General features: G+C 38.0%; 1 protein-coding gene across 1 annotated transcript; it reads left to right on the top strand.

The window, feature by feature from the left end:
- The first annotated feature begins 267 nt into the window (after positions 1-267).
- ints11 (integrator complex subunit 11) lies at positions 268-22,756 on the top strand. Its single transcript, XM_036591555.1, is given in 18 exon segments — positions 268-551; positions 1,120-1,217; positions 1,360-1,433; positions 3,046-3,274; positions 4,401-4,448; positions 4,450-4,500; positions 4,777-4,811; positions 4,914-5,052; positions 6,805-6,869; positions 7,307-7,496; positions 8,546-8,629; positions 8,945-9,034; positions 10,050-10,212; positions 10,422-10,532; positions 12,549-12,610; positions 12,711-12,853; positions 20,128-20,257; positions 22,624-22,756. Coding segments are annotated over 18 exon segments (1,803 nt in total). The 5' UTR covers positions 268-523; the 3' UTR covers positions 22,687-22,756.
- Positions 22,757-23,171: the final 415 nt, after the last annotated feature.

Below are 23,171 nucleotides of genomic sequence, written 5' to 3'. Positions count from 1 at the left end.
GTTAGCGCGTAGAATTCTGCCAGCACAAGCAGATGTCTAAATAGCGCACTGCGCACTAGAAAAGAGCGCATATTGGAACACCGCCGCTGGGTCGGTCCAGCGAAATCTTCCGGCTACGGGATTTGTTTTCTATTTTTTTAAGCGCAAATCCGGCAGTTTCACCAATAGAGAAGAGTCGTGGAGTCACGTGTTCAGTTTTCTGGCGGGCGATTGGATGGCGGTCTGTCGACCAATCGGATTGTGGAGTTTTTTCACGATGTCCGCTGCGTTTTACTTTTGAGACTTTTATGTTGTACTAATATAAATTATACTTTATTGAGTTTATCAAGCAGCTCTGTTTTAAGAACACCAAACCAGAATAGGAGACAAAACTCAACTCTGAAATGTAGCGAGGTGACTGGAGATGTAGCGAGAAGGTTTCCATTATTAGCCAGCTAAGTTAGCCAGGTTAGCTAACGAGTTCCAAAATAAAACATTGATTTCATGATTCCTGCGCATCATAAACTGCTCTTAAAATTTCAGCATGCCGGACATAAAAGTAACGCCGCTAGGTAAGAAGCATCTGCCTGTAACGCACCTGTCTCATTCTCGTGCTAGCTAATGCTACATGGTTCTTCACGGGTTCTTTAGTAAAGACAGTGGTTCTCTGTAGCATCATTAACACTCAAAGAGCCATCTGTGTGCTTAAATGGTTCTTTGCATGGTGAAATGGTCCCTCGGATTGGTGGAGAATGTGTCATATATGGTTCTATATGGAACCTGATTGAAAATGGTTCTATTTAGCACCAAAACAGCGTTCTGCTATTGACACAAGTGCTATAGAGGACCATATGCAACTCATTCTCCATCAATCTGCAGAACGATTTCGCCATATAAAGAACCATTTAAGCATGAAAATGGTTCTTTAAGTTTTCATGGTTCTGTATAGCTTAGAACCATTGTCTTTCCCAAAGAGCCCTTGAAGAACTTGAAGAACCATCTTCTTTAACAGTATATTGATCTATAATGCACAGCTCACATGTACTATCGATATAAGTGTTTGGTTTCTTACCTGATTAATATTATACTGAGTGCGTATTAATATGTTTATAATATTTATATTTGTGTCTCTTCTCTCAGGCGCTGGACAAGACGTTGGGCGCAGCTGCATTCTGGTTTCTATTGGAGGCAAAAACATAATGCTCGACTGTGGGATGCATATGGGCTACAATGATGATGTAAGTTAGGTTGTTGTTGCTCTTCAGATCATAATCTTAGTACACTTTATTGTGTGTTAATGAGGATCTGTGAACTTGAACAGTATAAACAGATGATTTCAGTCACGACTCATTTATTCTATTCTTTTTTTCCCCTTGCTAGAGACGTTTTCCAGACTTCTCCTACATCACCCAGAATGGACGCCTCACAGATTTTTTGGATTGTGTTATCATAAGGTTTGTTCAGGAAATGATTCTCCTTCTACATTGATCCAATCATGACAGATCTGGAATGATGTGGATGAATCAGTAAATCATTCCAGGCTTTTCTTTATTCACATTAGAAATGAAGTCTTTTCACAGACGAGCGTTCTCATTGTGAATATGAGCTTACTGAATTAGGGGCTTCTGAATGCTTCTCGTCTCATCCCGCACAGCCATTTGGACCAAGACTAGCCCAGATAAATACCCAGCTAGGCTAGCCTAGAAAAAAAACAACAACAAGACACGCATGGTGTAATTTCACTTCTTAGACAGTATTGTATAAAGGTCAGAGACCACCCTTCATTTATTTAAATTCCAGGCAGAACAGCCATTGAGTACAAGTTATTCATTTTTTACGAGATGTTTCTGAGGAGATTAGATATAAGATAATGCATTTACATAAGGAAGGAAATGAAGTGCAAAACAGGAGTTTCCAAAACTGAAGTTCAAAAAATAATGAAAAAAATGGGACTAAAAAGACCTGATAGACCACCAAAACTGTCCTCATCAGCTAAACAGTTCTTAAATCTTTAATCTCTGAGAGAGAGGAGAAAATCAAGCTCCACTCTTGCTTCAGATCTGAAAAAATCCACAAGTGTTTCTGTCCATCCTTCCACTGTGAGAAGACAACAATGGACTGACCACTCCAGAGTCCAGACCTCAACACCACTAAATGTGAGAAGATCTTAATCTGTATTAAAAGCAAAGACTGGACACACTCCATGCTAAAATATTTGGTGGTATATTAGGTTGTTGAAGCTTCTCTGTAACTTTCTGTTAAACATGTTTTCTGTTTTTTTTTTCTTGTCTCTGAAAAGTAATCATTTGTGTTTAATGGTCTTTCTGTCTGGCAGTGGAGTGAATGAAAAGGTGGTCTCGAGGGCAGATTTGAGTGAAATATCTAATTGTGATTTTTCTGACTGATATTGTGACTGCCATTTAAATTACATTATTTAATATAATTTGAGGTCCAGGCCTGTTTTTTGGCCAAGAAGAGCAGCATATCTACTTGTTCTGCTTTGCTGCTTGAGCACTGAACATAGTGTGCCAGACGTCCACTTATTCATAGTTGTATTGTCTTGTACACAGCATATGGGGGTTGGTTGCTTCTGATTGGTCTACAGACAGTTCACAAGATCTCTGTTATTGTGTAAAATTTCCCCATTTAGAACTTGTTAAGACAGCATTGTTAATAATGTAAGCCGTAATAAAAATTGCAGCTCCAGTGATTTAAAAATTGCACTCTTTCAAATTGCACTTTCAATATAAGGACGATTAATCTGGTGGTCTCTGACTTTTGAATTACTATATAATCCTGGTAGTTATTCCATTTAATATCACTATGTAGCATAAATCATTTTTGCTCAGTTCTTCTATTAATATTTAAATTGGGGCAAATTTAGTAAAGAGGCTAATTAAAAATAGCTTTTGGTTGTTAACATTAACTCACCAGGATTCGTGATCTGTCATCAGTTCAGTTCATCAGCCAGTCCATGGCTGTTCAGAATTCCTAGTGGTTGTCTGGTAGGTATGTGGTGAAAAGGATCTTCCTCAATTGGAGATGTCTGAATTCCTCCTATCTCAGCCATTTCCATCTGGACCACTGCGGTGCTCTTCCCTACATGAGTGAGATGGTGGGCTATGATGGACCCATCTACATGACGCATCCCACAAAGGCCATCTGTCCCATCCTGCTGGAGGACTTCCGCAAAATCACAGTGGACAAAAAGGGCGAGACCAACTTCTTCACCTCGCAAATGATCAAAGACTGCATGAAGAAAGTGGTGCCGCTGAACCTCCATCAGACTGTTCAGGTGGGTTTCAGCAAGCACAGAGTTAAAATGACAGTTCAGTTAAAAATGAAATCTCCACAGTAGTTATTAAATGCCTTTACCCCAAATGTAGTACATCAGCCAGAACATTTTTGGTGTCCGAAGTTTGTAGCATTTCATCACATATTTACCTCAAGCTTTATCAAGTTGTTGAAGACCCCATATCATCCTTGCTTGTCTTAAATAAATGAGTTTGATGTGGTATGTAAACACTGGTAATGTTTCAAAGTGTACTGTTTACTCCCCAGTCCACACAGTCAGTAGATGGAAGTTAAGCTGGAAAACAGAATTGTTTTTATGACGTCACAAAACCCAGTTTACGTATATCCACCTGTTCAACTATCTGCAGTTTAGTCCTGCACACTCTTGTTGAAGGGCTTCAGTCTGGACTGCTTTTTGAATACGGGAATACAGGAAGGCCAACCAGAGGTCTTTTACATGTGTCAGACTTAAGGGCACAGCAACAAAAACAGCCTGTTAAACTTTAAGGGATAAAGAGAGGCTGGAAAATGATCATGTAAAACTGAGAACTGTTTTTGGTCTGTTAAGCCACACAAACATCATAAGTGGACCTCAGGAAAAAAAAATGGAATGCAAGAAAAATGTAGGATATGGGCCCTTTAAGTCTCTAATAGACTTGCTTTTGTAGTTTCTGACACTGTATGATATTTTGTTATCTATAAATATTAACAGAAGTATGTTGCCTGGCTAAAAGCAGTAGCAGAGGCCATCTTGACCATTCTTTTGTCCATTTCTGATCATTTTAATGTGCATTTTGTACAATGTTAATTGGTGAATATAAGCTTCCATTACTTGTTAGCTTCATTAGCTTCATAGTCCCAGTGCTAAACTAAAAAAGCAAACATCGGATCCCGACCGTGTCTTGATGAAAATCTGTGTAAATTTGATATTTTATCAAACTATCTCTTTAACATTCTGACAGTGTACTTCCACCATTGACAAATTGACAAATAATTATTTCACGATATTTTACTCCCTAAATTCTGAAAAACAGCCCTAAATCTATATGATTAAAAATCACAGCAAAAGAGATTATATTTTAGATATAAACCCGTGTTTTTTTTTTTACCTCTGTCTCTCTATTTAGGTGGACGACGAGCTTGAGATCAAAGCGTACTATGCAGGTCATGTGCTCGGGGGCAGCCATGGTGCTAATTAAAGTTGGCTCAGAGTCTGTTGTTTATACAGTGAGTATTATATCATGATATGAAAATGAATTTTACATGCTCACATGTAAAATGCTGTGTTTATTTTATTCAGGGACACGTTGGGGTACTTATGTTTCCAAAAGTTGGACGTGGGATTTTTATTATGCTGTGATATATGTGATTTGTTGTACTTTTTAATATATGTGAAGGTTAGAGCTGGGAGTGGATGACTGCAATTTGTTGAAAGTATGTAATTTTGTAACATTATGACTATAATTATGTAACATTTTGACCTGTATAAATGTCTTTATACAGGGCGATTATAACATGACACCAGACAGACACTTAGGGTGAGTATTACTTTTATTTTCAAACTATTGTTTATGCTAGATGAAACTGTTTAAATATAAGCCTTTAGATTTAATGTAATCTATTCCTCCATTGTTCTGTAGCGCTGCTTGGATTGATAAATGTCGTCCAGATATTCTGATCTCGGAGTCCACCTACGCCACCACAATCCGCGACTCTAAGCGGTGCAGAGAAAGAGACTTCTTGAAGAAAGTCCATGAAACCATCGAGAGAGGAGGGAAGGTGAGAATAGAAACTTCATTACTAGTGTAGGATACTTTTTGTAGTAACAACCAAAAAAAATGTCATTCAGTAATGAATTTCAGTAGTAGTAGTCAGTCCCAACAGTATCAGTGAGCCAAAAAGCATCATCTTGTTACAAAATCTAGACTGCTGATTGGCTGTCTAAATTATATTGCTTATGCATGTTATTAAAGAGTAATTAAGCAAATTTTGGAAATTTCTGTATAATTCAGTCATCAGAGATACAAACAAAGTCATTCAGAGTGATTTGATGTGAAATGGTTCTTTGTAGAGAAACTTACACACTCAGATTTCTTTACAGTGGCGGTGAAACCAGAGGTCACAGTGTCTTTCTTTCGTCGTTTCCTTTAATATCCAAAATGACCAGTGAACTTACATGTCATCTGAGTTTCTATATGTAATGTTGAGAGACATTAAGTGCCTCAGATTTATCACCTGTCGCCACCACTGTAAACGGAGAGGGGTCGTCCGATATGGCACAAATATTATATCATGATACTTCAAGACATTTTCATGATACACAGTATAAATCATAATATTTCGTATTTCTGTGGTTTAATAAGTTGGAACAGACAAAAAAGAACTTGTAGTGCCCCATAATATTTTTATTCAGAGTCTCAAAAACTGCAGTGCACTAAATCCAATTAAACAGGGCTAATTATACTTTGCAATGAAACATGCAGTTGGGAAGTGTTTTTAAGTACTAATGATATCCACATTGTGCTCAGTGTTGCCACATGATTTACCATGATAACGATAATATATCGTCATATTGCCCACCCCTAAAATGGAGCATTTCACATTACTTTATTTGCATTTTAACCATTTAACTCTGCAGAAAATTCCCCTTTAACATTGGCACTGTAATCTGTTGCAGTCAGTAAATATGTCAACTTTCAGGCTCTTCCAGCTGGTTTAAATGTCCTTTTTTGTATAATTTAAAAGAAAGTATAAATCTGTATTGAAGTCAAACTATTAAAATTGGTATCAGTATTTAAAAGTTTTGACGATAGCCCTATTCTGTACAGTGATTGCATGTTTGTTGTCAAATTACACAAGATGTGCTTTACCTTGCGGAGGTGTTCTATATAACATTATCATTATTGAGACACATCACCCCACAATTCACTTTCCTGAGTGCACTTTGAGTATCGTTAGTATTTTTAAAATAATATGATAAAAAAGAGATTTAGACTAAATATAGAGAGCTTACAAACAACAACAAGCAGATTTCAGCCCATTAATTCATTCTTATATTAACTAATTGAATTGTGGTGTCCATGCGCTGCTGCGAGTCACCTGGTAAAGCCTTAAATAATAATGATTTCATAAAAGTTTTTCAGACCACATCATATGTCTTTGTGTATTAACATCACGCGCACTCAAAAAGACTCAAAAAGAAGGCCCGGCTCGATGTTAGGTCTTAAATGTACTGCAGATATGAAGATATGATGACAGTAGTAGCTCATTTCTAACACGCTTGCAATTTGTTACATCTTTGTAAAAAAAATCATGTTTTTCATAGCCTTTTTAAAAAATGTTGCACTACGTTGCTGTGGATTTAGTATAACTTGTTCATAAACTTCACAGGAAAAAAAAACTTCATATGAATATTTTGATACATATTGTGTATTGTGGAACAAGTATTGTGATTTTATATTTTTATTGTTTTTATTATTATTTCTTGCCACATCGCCCACCCTCACTTTAAATTTCTGTTTGTGTCCACAGGTCCTCATTCCGGTTTTTGCCTTGGGGAGAGCGCAGGAGCTTTGCATTCTTCTGGAAACGTTCTGGTATGCCCTGAAAGGTTCCATTTTTTGTTGTTTTTTTTTGTTTTTGTTTTTGTTTGTTTTATTTTATTTATTTATTTATTATGACAGGAAGGTCGCCGGTTCGATCCTGTGAGCCGACAGTACGTGACTGAAGTGCCCTTGACATTTGACTTGACATTTGACTTAAGTTCTCTTATTAATGTAAATATGCTGCCCCCATATATACCTGTAAAACTTTTCAGTTTTGGTTTGTACAGTGGTTATATTAGCTTAATTTTGTATTTTGTATTCTTTTAACATCAAATGATGATCAGCGAACAAACTTCCTGAGCACACAAGCAAGAAAACATTATCTGAGTTGAGATTTTTCATTTTGTCATATAAACATAGCTCCTCTTCTAAGATTTTATGTGCAAAAAGAACAGTTTACATGGCAAGATATTTGTTGTCTTTAACAGGGAAAGAATGAATTTGAAAGCACCCATATACTTCTCCACCGGCCTGACGGAGAAAGCCAACCACTACTACAAACTCTTCATTACCTGGACCAATCAAAAGATCCGCAAGACCTTCGTCCAAAGGAACATGTTTGAGTTCAAGCACATCAAGGCATTTGATCGCTCCTATGCAGACAACCCAGGACCAATGGTAGGCTTTCATCATGTCTACAGCAGAATGAAGCTACTCTGTTACTGTTTCAGCTGATTTCATAGCAAAATGAGCAAGAACTGGTTAGAAAGGTCATCATGCAGTTGCAGTGAAACAAGACAATCATTATTTTCATTGTTTTTATTGCACATACTATAGAGCAGAGGGCTTCAAATTCCACCTTGAATCCAGTTTTTGGGCTGGATTTTGTAGTTACAGGTTGGTATTACATGACGTGGCCAATCAGTTATATCAGCAGTTCAGTTAACCAGCAGTGAAAGCAAAATTGAGGACAGGAAAGGTCAGAATTTGAAAACCTCTGCTGTAGAGTGTTCCATTTTATCCACTGTAGAGCCAGATTGATATTATCGGTTTGGCTGATAATATTGGCTGATATTTATGACTTGTGATTTTATCAGTATCAGTAAAAATATTGATGGTAATGCACTGATAATTATCAACTATCATCATGATTCTGTCTCAGTCTTCATGATGGGGTGAAACCTTTGACAGTTGTGCCACTGGGAACCCCAGTGAATCACCTATGTTCAGCTATGTCTTTGCAAAGCAGGCTAAACTGGTGAATTAAAAAAAATGGTATAATGTTAAAATAACAAACATAAAGGCAGAAATAAAATAAAAAGTAGCCAGAACCTTTAATATGAAGGCACTGTGTTATAATCTTCTTAGTATAAATAAAAAAAAATAAAAATAATAATAATAATAGCACTGTTTACTTTAATTAAATTTAAATTAAAATGTTAAAAAAAATGAATATAAAATTATGACGTGCGATTTTTCGCTACTTAAAATCAGTATCTTTATCAGCCACAAAAATTTCAAATCAGTCAGGCACTAATTTATTGGGATCCATTATTGTGTTAATAATGTATTCATCAGTGTTGCTGCTGTACAATTACATGTTTTATTGAATTTAGCAACTTAAAAATTGTATTTATCTGTAAATTTGTGTGCAATTTCTTTTTTGCTAATTGGTGCCCAAACCTTTGCAAACAAATATATAATCATTGTGGGTTTGTGTGTATTAGGTGGTGTTTGCCACTCCAGGAATGTTACACGCAGGCCAGTCTTTACAGATATTCAAGAAGTGGGCTGGCAATGAAAAGAACATGGTAAGTGATTATTAATATTATAGTCCAGTTACGGTTTTAACACTTACACTGCAGGCTCATTTGAGTTGGATGGCAGCAATGTTTTGTACTAACATTACATGTGTTTTTATTTATTATGCAATATATTGTGTTGTTTTGTTTTCTTTTTGTATCTGTGCTCTTTATTGACCATATTGGGCTCATAGATTTGGGTTTGACAGAAGAGTTTTTCCATGTTTATTCAGTTGGTCATGGTTTTGTTATGCCTTATAATGCATCTGTTATGCAAGTAAGGCTTGGAAAATGACAGCTATGTTGTGTCTGTTTTTTCTCCAGGTCATTATGCCAGGGTACTGTGTGCAAGGAACAGTGGGTCACAAGATTCTGAATGGTCAGAAGAAGCTTGAGATGGAGGGAAGAGCCACGGTAATGATGACTGTCCCCACTAGAGGGCAGCAAAGAGCTTGTACTAATGTTGTGGGCATTTTCCTTTCCTTGTCTGTTGGTGAATGTCAGATTAAAAGAAGGCGTTTTGCTCATCTCAGTACATGCTTCTGTTTTTTGGCAATTCCCTGCCAAGTCAGCAGACCTATGCTGCCTAGAATTCTATATAAATATTTCCAGTTACAGCAAATTTTTGCTTACAGATGTCTGAATAAACAAACTAACAAAAGTAATTAGTTACACAGACTATCTTCAATAATTAGTCCAGGCAACTAATTAGATAATATAAGATGCTTCAAATATATTTGGATAAGCTGGTTTCTTTTTAAGATACTTAATAATTGAATGAATTTTAAAATTCTATGGCTATTGGCAGTTGTTCTTAAAGTTTCTATTTTTAACTAAGTTGAATGAAAAATGAAACTTAATTTGAAAAGGCATGGACCTCTTATGTTGAGACCTTGAATTTATGATTTGTGCATTCTGCAGTGGTGCTGGCACTTAACAATTCCACTTTTGACAAGTGCCACAGACTCTGAACAGGTGACACATCAGTTTCGAACTCGAAACGAACAGAAAAATGCACAGTTCCCTGTTCATTCTTTTATTGTCAACATTACATCGTTGACACTTCGCTACTCAGACAAGGAGTAGTAAATGAAATAAAACAATACTAAAATATGTGAAATTATTCATTTCTGATCTGACATCTCGCCCTGGAGTTAGTATTTGTTACAGTTGGCTGCCTTTGGCTAAACTTATTTACCTATCAGATTGGATCGCACTGTTGCTACAGAAGCTCTGCTGGTTTTGTTGAGGAAAACAGATGCTGAAATACAACCAATTTTTTTTTCATGTACGTTGATCTGCTTTGCTGCAGAATTTTTCAAGTACTCAGTTCAGTCTACTGAGTATTACAGGAAATGACCTTACCTCTGTTTCGTTGCATTCTTTTTTTAGCGTTTATTTTGATTGATTTGGTTTTTGTGTTTTTCAGCTGGAGGTGAAACTGCAGGTGGAGTACATGTCCTTCAGTGCCCATGCGGACGCTAAGGGCATCATGCAGCTGATTCGCATGGCTGAGCCACGCAACATGCTGCTGGTGCACGGAGAGGCCAAGAAGATGGAGTTCCTCAAAGACAAGATTGAGCAGGAGTTCAGTGAGTGTTCAGTGTATGTCAGTATTTGTCAGATAGTCATGCAGTGAAAAAAAGAAGAACCATAGTTTGGACTAAAATGCCTGACATAGAAACTAAAATATAGTAAAAAAAAAAACAATACATACAGTGACATGCTTACAGGCACAGACATAAATGTTGGGTTGAAGTGCTCTTAAGTGTTTGTTGTCTCTCCATCCTCACACCTGCAGATATCAGCTGCTATATGCCAGCTAATGGAGAGACCACCACAGTGACAACCAACCCGAGTGTGCCGGTGGACATCTCTCTCAACCTGCTGAAGAGGGAGATGGCCCTTGGAGGTGTGTACTCAACACAGCACTGTATCACACTGACAGCCAAGCTTGCTAACTGCTCAGCATGAAACGGTGGTACACATGCACAAACAGCAGTGCACAACAGTGATAGACTGGGTGGAGATCTGGAGCCGTAAGACAGAAACGCCCTTTCTTTTGTCCTTAGTTAAGATCTGATGAGGTCAAGAGAAGATTTTGCACAAATTCGTAATACAGAAGCAAATCTTATCTTAGTTTAGGAATTTTATCCTACAGCATCTTAAGTTAGGAAATCTTAATGTACTCAGTCAACAATCATCTGTCTGTTACCAAGCAAACAATGCTATGCGCATAGCTAATATGTGAACACGTAGTCAAAATAATGTTAAAAATTTTAGTTTAAAAAAAAGGTCAATAAACTGGAAGTTAAGAATATTGGGCCTCTTTCACCGATAGCTTCCTAAGTTTGTTCATAAAACTGCTCTTAAGAAAGGTCCTAAAAGAAAGCCTACACCAAATTCATGATGTGTTCATAAACCACAAAATGGTTCCCACCTTTGTGCTCTTGAGTGTGTGTAGATTGTTTTTACTTAAGAGCAAAACGCTGGTGAATGGCAGAATCTTCGTGAAAACTGCCTAAGTGGGTTTGAGGAAGAAATTTCTTTGTAAGAATGGTTGGTGAATGAGGCCCACTGTGACAGTATGCTATGCTGTTTGTTGGTGTTACCGCTTCCCAGTTTCAATTCCTAAAGCTTTCGGTGACTCGTGAGCCGCGCTAACATTCTTCCTCCTAGTAAACAGCCACACGTTCAACTTAGCTTCCTCATTGTTCACTATCATCACTGCAATATTGTATTCGATGAATTTTTATGTACATTAATGCATGAAAGTAATAAGGGGGGGGCGGTGGAGACGGTGTGTCTGCAGTGTCTGGGATTTTTAAAAGGCAGAGTTAGGAAAAAACATCTCTGAAAATTTTGCAATATAGATAAGTGACTTCATTATGCAAGTTACAGTGAATTTGTTATGCTGCCTGTCACAGTTGTGTAAAAATGATAGAAACTGACAGACTGAAGTCAGGACATCGCTGGGGTTTTGGAAATTTTGTCTAGTCAGGATGTTTAACACTGTTTTCTTATCTGGAGTTAGGATAAGATTATGAACTGAAGAGTTGTTGTTCTGTAACAGCTTCTGTCCTAAATTCAGTGCTAACTAAAGTTTTATGTTGACTAAACAGATGAGATTTCAGAGTTTGGAAGTTTCTGTAATACCACCCCAGCATGTTTGCCATAGCATATCATTTACATCATTTGAAATTCTCAGTGATGAATCTTGTAGTGCGACCTCCTAGCAAGAGCAGTGAGGAGCAGTAGCTAACGAGAGCAGGAAAAAACTCTCAAGCAAGTGGGAAGCAAACAACCAAATCTAAACCTAATTCTAACCTTAAAGCTGCACCAAGGAAGTGTTTTTTTGTTAAAATTGAAGGAAGTAGCATTACTAAGTCACAAGAAAAGTTAAACATGCTGAAATATGTTGTCCGTGAGCTGCTGCGATTAAAATATGATGATAGTAGTAGATAATTCACTTACATCCTCTGAAGACACAGCCTTCACCAAGTTTTGGCTGAGTTCTCTTTGAACACTCAACACGCTCGCAATCATCAGATTCATCTGTTTTGGAGAAGGGTTTCAATACAACCCACATGACGTGTTTTGTGTGCAATTACACATTTTCACCAGAGAGGCCTCCAAATCCCCAGAAGTTACATTTTGTAGCTTTACCGTCCACTGAAAATGTAAAACTCAATCCTAAACCTGACCCTAACCCCTTTCTCCGGATAGTTTAACAATTAAAACATCTATGGATATCTTTTCACATAATTCATAAAATACAAGCTGCTATTTAAACATTAACTTACACATCATCACTGCTGGATGTGTGTGTGCATGTGTGTGTGTGTATATGTATATATATATATATATGTATATGTGTATATATAATGTATGTGTGTATGTATGTATGTATGCTTTTTACTTGTGCTAGGTCCGTTACCCGACCCTAAGAAGCCTCGCACCATGCATGGAACTTTGATCATGAAAGACAATGTAAGTCAGTCTGCTTCATATTCAGTTTACGTGGGTAATGGCTTTTGGTCTCAGTCTCATGATATTGGTATTAATATGCACTTTGTTCCACTTTACATAGAGTCTGAGGCTGGTTTCTCCAGAGCAGGCTCTAAAGGAGTTAGGTCTTTCTGAACATCAGCTGCGGTTCACCTGCCGCGTGCATCTGCAAGACCCTCACAGTGACTCGGACACACTCGCCCGCATCTACAGCCACCTCAAAAGGTCCTCACACATTCACCTATATCTTCAACCCACTCAAGACAACTCACACTTTAATACATGATTCAGTCACCTTCGCCAAAAAATCAGATTCACAGAATTTTCCCCCCTCATAGCACTAATTAGCGCTGTGGAAACTGCAGCCTTAACTGTCACACATTTACCTCAAACCACGTCAAGTTCATAATCTGAAATACACTTGCTTATGTGGTTTCCGACACAGTATGGAATATTGTTATCTACAAAAAATGAGCAAACAGAATTGCAAAATTGAGGCTTCAAGGTGGCCGCGTGAACCCAACGAGCTCGGTACTGGGCTCAAAAACAAAAAGCCACTGATTTAAATCTGCTGCTAGACGAGTGGCACTCCATACACACCATATCTCCGTTGACAACAGTAGAATCATTTTAGTGTGCTATTTCTTTCTAACAGTGTACAAAAGATGTGCGAGTCTTCCTTTCTTGTTGGATGCACTGTGGGTTTTTTCCAAGCGAGTGTGTGAGCAGTTCAAATTAGTAAGCGCTTATTCATTTTGCTGCTGTCGGAACAGAACCTTGTATCTCCATTTTTGCTATTTTTCAGTTTGTGACATAATTTGAAAATGCTTGTTGCCCTTTACGTTGTGTCTTAAAGTCTGGTTCCATTGACTTAAATTAAAAGTAAAGTATGTTTTTTTTCCTTCTCCTGTGAAGTCGCCTTATTGGAGATACTAGGTCTTGTTCCGGCAGCAGCAATTTGTTTATCAGATTAACAATAAAGCACAACTGATTCGTGACAAGTAGTCCTTTTCATGTGTTTTTCTTATTTAAAATACTAGTTAGCAGTGGTGGATGAAGTACACAAATCAAGTAGAGATACCCAAGATAAAATATTACTCCAGTAACAGTAGAAGTCCTCCATTAACACCTCCACTTGAGTAAACGTACAAAAGAGGTCGACAGAGGTTCCGTTTTGAGTGTACGCTGTGCGTGTTTGGCTGCCGCTACTCGCCAGTGTTTTTGTTTTTCCTGTGTTTCACTTTTTCTTTCCCTTTGTGGGAGTTTTGGTACAGACACTCTCCACTATCAACTCTATTTTCTACTTGCAAGTTGAATCTTGCTTTGGACAATGCCTATGACACACCTGCTTCTCACCTGCGAGCCCTTTTCCTCTTCTCCTGCACCGTGACTGCATCTGTGGTGAGTGTGTCTCTACCCCCTTGGTTCATTGCTGTTGCCAGTTTGTTCTGTGGTAAGTCGCAGCATTTCTGCTCGTGCTTCTCACAGTCTTAGCTGGGTGGTGTAGTGGGTTTTGGTTGGCTAACGTTCGTGGTCTGAGCTCTGGCATTTTCACTATCTCTTCTGTTAGGTCCACGGCCGGTGTCCAGAGTTTTTGTTTTTGGCCTAGAGTCGTGCTGTGCATTTTTGTTTTTTACGCTCTGGCAATGTTTAAATACTCCCGGACTGATCTTAAACACCTCGACTGTCATGCCCGCTTGGATTCTGCGTCATATAATCTCTGCCAGACACTTGGAATTGCTCAACGCCCACGTTATATCCACCGTTCAAAAAGAGGACCCTCGTTTAGTTATGGCTGTGATGGCTGTGATGGCTCTGATGCGCGGATCCTGACTATATGAACATATATAATCGTGCTCGCCGGCGTGACACTAAAGCTTAACCTCGCCCAGCTTAACGCACTCCCAAACCTGCTGCAAGCTTCTTGTCTGAATGTAATGAACTCCCCACAATCATCTCGTCTCTTTGCTCTGCCGTAATTGTGCTTGGTGACTTCAATATCCATGTTGATACTGAATGCTCTTTCACATCTGAGTTCATTTCAGTTTTAGAGTGTTTTAACTTGATGCAGCATGTTGATTTTCCAACTCACACTCATGGTCATACTCTTGATTTACTCTGTTCTACTGGTTTGAATGATATCTCTGTCTCTGGTTCAGTCTCTGGTATCTCTGACCATAAGCTCATTGAATGTAGTTTTCATATTTCTACTCCTCCCCCCTCCGAGAAAATCTCTGTTGTCTATCATGATATTAGGTGTGTCAGTCACAATCTGTTTGCTGCTTCTCTTCAGTCTTCAGCCCTGTCTGACCTACATAACCTATCATCCCCTGAAAGTATGGTTTCCCTTTATAATGATACTGTCTCCGGATTGCTTAATGATTTAGCCCCTTTTAAGAATAGACAAAAAAACTGCCACCCGCTCGTGTCCTTGGTTCACCCCTGAACTAAGGGTACTGAAGGCCATTGGTCGGCGTCTTGAGCGCCTTTATAAAAAAAAACTGCCCTTAGTGTCCACTCTCTACTTTATAGCCAACTCATCCACAAGTATAGAGATGCCCTTAATACTGCCCGTTCCAACTACTACTCCTCCATCATAAATAATGCGAAGTCTAGGCCGAAAACACTCTTTCGAACTGTTAACAAACTCCTCCATCCTCCTGTGTCAGTGTGCCCCCATTCAGCTGAGCAATGTCAGGCTTTTCTTCATTCTTTTGAAAAGAAAATTGATCAGATCTATAGTTTCTTTCCTTCTGCTTCTCGGTCATTCACCCTTACTGATTTTCCTACTTTGTACACAAAGCTAACTTGTTTCACACCTGTTGACTCCTTTTGTGTCTCTGAACTCATCACTAAGTCTAATGATTCCTCCTGTCAGCTTGACCCTGCCCCCACCCCTCTACTCAAGGCCTGTTCATCTGTAATCAACACTCCAATTGCTACAGTGATAAACTGATGTCTCTCTTCTGGTTTGGTTCCTACTGCCCTTAAAACTGCTGCAGTTACTCCTATACTTAAGAAACCTGAATTGGACCCGACTTCTCTTTCTAATTACAGACCCATCTCACACCTTCCATTTTTAGCTAAAGTAATGGAAAGAGTGGTTGCTTCCCAACTCCAGACATTTCTCAGTGATAATGCCCTCTATCAGCCATTTCAGTCTGGTTTCCATACTCACCACAGCACTGAGACAGCTCTTTTGCGAGTAGTTAATGATCTTCTCCGGTCTGCTGACAGTGGTTCTCTCAGTATTCTCCTTCTCCTCGACTTAAGTGCAGCATTCGATACTGTTAATCATGATGTTCTCATTTCTCGTCTTTTCTCTATTGGTATCACTGACACAGCCTTACAGTGGTTCAGGTCGTATTTTACAGACAGACAGCAGTTTATCACACTAGGTCCACACAAGTCCTCCACCTCTCCTCTTACATGTGGTGTCCCTCAGGGCTCAGTTCTTGGACCCCTACTTTTCTTAATCTACATCTCACCCCTTGGCCAGATCATTCGTAGCCATGGCCTTAACTTTCACTGTTATGCTGATGATATTCAGTTATATCTCAGTACGCACACACCCTCAGATTCCCCTCCCAGTACACTAATCGATTGTATTTCTGATTTAAAGCTCTGGATGCACAATAACTTTCTCATGCTAAACACTGATAAAACTGAAGTCTTACTGGTTGGCCCTAAACTTTTACTATCAAAATCATCCAGTTTTTTCAGTTAGTGTTGATGGCCTGCTCGTTAAGCCCGCACCTGTTGTTAGAATTCTTGGTGTTTTACTTGACCCATCACTTAATTTTGATCTGCATATCAAGTTCCTCACTAAGACTGCATTCTTTCATTTACGTAACATTTGCTCGTCTTCGCCCGTTCCTGACCGATAATGATGCAAAAACTTTGGTTCATACCTTCATTGTGTCCCGTATTGATTACTGTAACTCCCTCTTTGTTGGTCTCCCTGTAAAGTCTGTACAAAAGCTACAGTACATTCAGAAATCTGCAGCTAGAGTTCTCACCCATACTAAGCATTCAGCTCACATCACTCCCATTCTATCTCAGCTACTCTGGCTACCGGTCCCGTCCCGTATAAAGTTTACTCACTTTCAAAGCCCTGTATAAGCCTCCCCCCTACCTCAGAGAATTGCTGACCTCTTACACTCCCTCTCGCTCTCTCAGGTCTTCTTGTAATAACTTACTTGCTGTCCCATGCACCAGACTTTCCACTTTGGGAAGGAGGTCCTTCAGTGCCATGGCCCCCAAACTCTGGAATTCTCTTCCTCAATCCCTCCGGGACTGCTCTTCTTTCTCCTCCTTCAAATCTGACTTACAGACTTTTCTCTTTAATCAGCATTTTCTATCTCCTCCACTGCTTAGTTGTTTTTTTTGTTTGTTTGTTTTTTTTTGTTTGCCCATGCTATGTGAAGCGACCTTGGATTTGTGAAAGGTGCTATATAAATGTAACTTATTATTATTATTATTATTATTATTATTATTATAAAAGCACTAAAAAATTAATTATGACTAAAAGATTATGATTAATGATGTCCCATTAAATGTTTCTGTAAGGTTTAGTGCAGAGTTTATTTGCACAGTCTAACACACTGAATAATAGTAAACATAATAAGTTTATAATAAATAAATGTTAAAATCAGCAAATAAACAGTAACTGTGCATTAAAAGGTGTAGAAGTGTGTCCTCTGTGGAGGATGTATTAAGTACTTAAACAAAACATGTAATTTGACCAGGGGTGACTGTACAAGAGGTTTTTGTTGAATTTGCTTGTCCCCTGCATGTATGAATATAGTTGCTGTTGTTCTGTTTGTGCAGCACTAATTGCAGTCTTTTCTGTTTTGAACTAACTGCAGATTAGATTATCATACAAAAGATAGTATAAAGGCAATACAAAGAATCACATGATAAATAATAATTTACATAATATTGCTACTAATGCACTATTATCACAGTATTCTAAATTATCAATGATTGGCTATTGCTACTACCATGCCCAGATCATCAAGTTGATGGTCCCTGGGCACAAATGTATGGTGACCCCCTACATGGCATTTTCTGGTGGTCAGGGAATTTTTTATGACATCACAGCAGGTTACGTGAGCGCTGTGTAGCAACACAATGAAAGCAAACTAACTACAGTGTTGGGTGCGTCACCATGATATTTAATATCTACTTTAATGGCATTGCCACCTCCACTGTTGACTGCGAAGTGTATTTATATACTGATGACACCATTCTGCACTGCTTGGCTAACTATGCTGGTGTTGGAAAAACTTCAGTATGTTTCACGGTTGACAATTATAGGTCAGTCCTAAGTGTAGAGGAAACTTAAGTTATGCTGTTTTCCAGAGCCTCTAACATTGATTTTTAACACTTTTAAGAACACAACCCTGAAGGGATCTGACGTTGAAGAAGTCAGTGAATATAAATACTTTGGCTTATGGCTGGACGACAAACACACTTTTAAATATCACATTAAGAAGCTCGCATGTAAACTGAAGCAAAAAGTTGGCTGTATTGAAACAAAATGTATTTCCCAATGACCACAAGGAGAAAGACTGTCAAAGTAGCACTATTGTCTTTTCTGGATTATGGTGATGTGATTTACAGATATGCATCTGTAACTACTCTCAAATCTGTAGACTCTGTAAACCACTCTGCTTTAAGATTCATTACTGGTGACCCCTCCAACACCCATCACTGTGTACTGTATGAAAAGGTTGGCTGGTCGTCTCTAGCCGGGTGTCGGGAGACACGCTGGCTTCTTTTTATCTATGAAGATCTTCCTGGCCATGTGCCGTACATCACAGACATGCTCAGTGTAAATAATGCACTTTATCAGACTCATTCCAGTGACTGGATCTGCTTTTAGCTGCCCCAGTGAGCTGGAATTCATTACAGGAATCTTTTAAAGCTTCACTCGCTGGTGTCACATCAACATTCTAAACCTTTAGTCTCTATAGTCTCTAACCACTCTGTAACTGTTTTATTTGATTTTAGTTCAATCTTTATATGATTTGGTGTGTTTTAGTTATTGTTTTACATTTACCATTCTTTTATTTATTATATTGTCAATGTTTATATCATTTTATCCTCATCATTTATTATTTTATATACGTATATATATATATATATATATATATATATATATATATATAATTTTTTTTTTCTAACTTCTCAACTCCTATTTCTTTAATCCCTGATTTTTGCATAGGCCTTAATGTACACCCTTAATGTAAATGAGGTCACCCTTAATGTACTCCGAATTGATTAATTTATTGAGGTTATAGCCTACTGCTGACATCAGTACAGTCATCGTCCTACATATAATACGCTCTTGTGGTAAAATCATAACAAGATCATTCTTCAGTGAAGACATCAGTTAAAATCGGACAGCTGATGCACATAACAAAGATGAATAAAACAACACCAGTAAACTTAAAAAAACAAAACCATCAGGCAGGCTAAAGCGTACTGCCGCTGCAGGAGTGAATTTTATTTATTTTTTTTTCACTTGTATATTTCCTTTGAAGTAGACAGATCACAGTCAACAACGCCTCCAGGCACATCTTGTATATCTGGTACTTCAAAATCAAAGTACATTAATAGAAACACTAGCTCAGAGTTTAAGAAAGTTTGACCAAAGTAATGGAGGATAGTGGAACATTTACTAAGCAGTGATTAAGACTGAAATTAGTTCATTTTTTTCCACTGTGCTGCTGTGAGTCAAAAGAGCTGTTTAAGTTTTGTCATAATTGCTTGTGGGGGCCCCCTAATGGCTCGGACCACTGTGCATGTACCCATAAAACCGACTGGATGATCTGGGCCCGACCGCTACTGTTTTTGTCTATTTTTATGGTCGTACAATGTCAGAAAATACATAAATAAACCTATTTGAGAATATGTAACAACTAAAGGGTTTAGGCTGGTGTATAATTTAGGCCTGTGGTTTCCATGGTGCTAATTGGTAAGTTATACGGTCGTATGCTAAAGTTAAAATGCAAAACATTAAAGGTGGCCTGTGCAAATGTTATGGCACCTTTATTAGTTTGTTTAATTTTGCACTAAAATTACATAACGTACAAATACAAAACAGTACAAAACATGTACTTTAACTAGGGGCGCACACACTTTTGTAAACACGTTTCCATTACTTGATTGCTTTATTAGCCATGTAGCCCCAGTGCTAAACTAAAGAAGCAAACTCCACACTGTCTCACACAATCATATGCTGCCCACACATTTAAGCACACAATGTGTTTAAAACTAATGTAGATGTTGCTGTAGCACCAAGCAGCCCACGCTTCTGTTTCCATTTGTAAATGAAAGCACGGTGGTTTACCAAACACTGAGATGACTCATTTCCTCCTTCCCGTCGTGTTAAGCCTTGATTTCTTTAAATGTCAGTAAATAACTGCATAATACGGTTTGTTTGTTGTGTGTTTCTTCTGTCACGTTATCACCCTTTCTCTCTCCTCTCCTAGCGTGCTCAAAGGCTACGCTGTCCAGCACCTTCCCGATGGCACCGTTATGGTAGAATCCATCGTCCTCAAAGTGTCCTCTTCTGGCGAAGACCCCAATCTTAAAGTCATTCTGCTCTCCTGGAGCTATCAGGTAAATCTAGAACAGTGGGCCACGCACACTGCGGTCAGGACTACAGGCAAAAATATACTGTACTACTTAATAATAAGCATTTCCCCCCTTTACCACATTGTTATGTACACTGTAACCACTCAGCAGATCAGATTTACACGGCTTTCTCAACGTCCCCAGTGTAGCCAGTCAGCCAAGACGTGTTGAGTGTCTGAAGTTCGCTTCTTTGGTTTTGCACTGAAGCTAAAATGATGGAATCTTTTGTCTTACCAGTTAGTTTTAGTGTAGCATCACAATAAATCATTTTCATATACAATACTTTGTTTTTCTGAGATTTGATAACTTAGAACAGACAAAAATTGGTTCCACAGTCAATGTAAAAACAAAAAATAAACAAAAAAAATAATAAGATAAGACACCCCTCCCCCTCCCGGTGGTCTAACTAATTTTGAAATTTCACCTAAATCATTGCATTTCAAAGAATTTAGCGGAATTTGTTGCTACAGAAACTTTTTGGCAACAGTTTAACTCTTTTGGATAATAGTGATTATGCATTTATAATAAGTCACACCAGAAAAGTTGTTAAATATATGAATATTGAGTTGTGGAGGGAGCAATACCTTTTGAATTTGAGAGGAAAATAAGATTTTGAGGTAAAAAGGTCAAGTTAGAAGTCCCACCAGACACAAGGCAGCCCCCACCCTAATCATCACACACTCATCACGTGTTATGTTGTTGAGAAATTCCAAATAGACTTGTTTATGTGATTTCTGACACTGTATGACAAACCATCTTAAAAAGTGTGCAGCTAAAAACAATAGTAGCAGCCACATTCTTGGTTGATTGACTACTTCTGTGGTAATTGATTGAAGGGTCATTCTACAGAAACGTGCACTTTTTTATCTATCCATGTGAGTGACATTTTCAATGAAAAATGCATTGTGCAAAAAAATGGTTGTTACAGAGCATCAAACCACATGTTGTGAATCATGGAATATCAACTAAAATATGTAATTTAATCCATATGTATTGTATTTTCTCAATTACCTAAGAATAAAGTAGGTCACACCAGTGACTTCAACTAAAAGCTTCATATGGAATCAGGAGCTAAATGAGAAATTCTGATAACTGAAAGACACAGTGGACTTACCTGTGCTTTTCTTCATACATCTTCAGAAAATAGGTAAAAGGAAGTCCAGTGATGTCATCAGTGTGACTTTTATTTTAAAATAAGAGATTTTTTGTTACGCAGTAACACCAGTGACATGACTCCTGGGGACCACAACTTTCACTATACATTTTATAATATTTATTTGACATTTGTTTTCGGCTTGTTATTTAAACCATATGTTTCATAGTCGTTTAGATTATTGCGGTTAAAATTGCAGAAAAGCATGTTTTTTTACTTCAAAATATGGCCTCACCCTTTACACATGACTGTGAGGACGAGCACTTCAGTGGTGCGTGGAATTAAATCGATTTAAAAACCAATATTGCTAAATTTAGATGGCTCAAGAAGGTGTAATTGTTAAAATAACTTATTGTTTTATTTTAAAATAGAAATAAATTGTAACCCTAACATGTTTTTCAAGGGACAGTAGGCGTTTCTGTAGAATGACCCTAAATCTGTTCTGTCACTTTCACAAACCTCTGTTCAGAGTTCAGAATGAACAGTTTGAGATTTAGGGGAAAAAAATCACGCTGGAATTTACAGCTATGTGACATTTTTAGTGAGAATGTGTGGAGCCGGTTGAAGGCGTTCACACGTCTCCTCCCACATGGCTACATTTGACCCTGAGTTTCCAGCTCAACACAACACATGCAGAGGTGGTACTAACTGTCAGCTTTTTCAGCTTATTCTTTTAATACTGTATTCATATCGTTTTAAAGGGTCCATATCCTCTATTTGTCTTGTATTTTTATTTTTTCCCCACTTATATCCACTTTTAATTCTTATGTGGTTTAGTTGTAGTTTTAGCTTGTTTGATTTAGATTTGCAGGGGCATTAAGAAACACTTCTGTAAATGCTCCAGTTTAGTCAGTTAACTGTCGTCCCTGGGCAGATACAAAAGGACAAAGACACTCATGAAATTACATAAAACATTAATGATGCATACAAGAGAGCATTTTATGTACCACATTTACAACGATACAAGACCACATTTTAGGTACCACAGTCATAATTCATTTATACAGGACCATTTTGAGTGTTTTTTGTTGCTGCACCTTTATATGTGGAAATGAGCTGTTCTGTTCTGATGGAAGTTGGACGGAAGAGCTTTTAATTTGTGAACACCTTTGTGAGATATTACTTTTTACTTTTTATTTATTAAAATATTTAATCACCTTTAGTGACCTAAAATGTCCTGATTTCTGTTTTTCTTTAGGATGAAGAACTGGGGAGTTTCTTGTCCAGTCTGCTTAAAAAAGGGCTTCCCTCAGGACTCTGATTCTATTGTGAATGCTTTTCTTTACTGCTGTTGTTGCAAATTGATTCAATAAACCTTTTGTAGAAAAATATTCCAGTCCAAGATGCATAAAAAGCACAAGTTACAGGAACATTAACTTCACAGTACAATTCAGCAGTACTTCAATCTACAACTCTATACATTGATATGAGGTTTATAATTACAGGCTGTAGGCCATCCGTAGCCCCATTCACTGGTCAGTTTCTGGTAACAGATGTACTGTTTAGTGGAATCCTAGAGAAATATTTACAGCAGATTTTTTCTTCATATTAAGTCACATTTGCTGTCATTGTTCTTGACAGTGCCTCACTGTCACTAGCTCATGGGGTCTGGGAGGGCTGGGTATCATGTATTCTTACGCAACCGATCGGAGGAGTTCAGCATTACTGAGTGTCAAAAAGTCACTCAATACTAAATACATAAGTAGTTGGCCTTCTCAGCACCAGTAAGCCAGTAATCATGCCTGT

The sequence above is a fragment of the Colossoma macropomum genome, unplaced genomic scaffold (genome assembly GCF_904425465.1).
Source record: "Colossoma macropomum unplaced genomic scaffold, Colossoma_macropomum, whole genome shotgun sequence".
Taxonomy (NCBI): Eukaryota; Metazoa; Chordata; class Actinopteri; order Characiformes; family Serrasalmidae; genus Colossoma; species Colossoma macropomum.
This window is presented reverse-complemented; position numbering and strand designations above follow the sequence as displayed.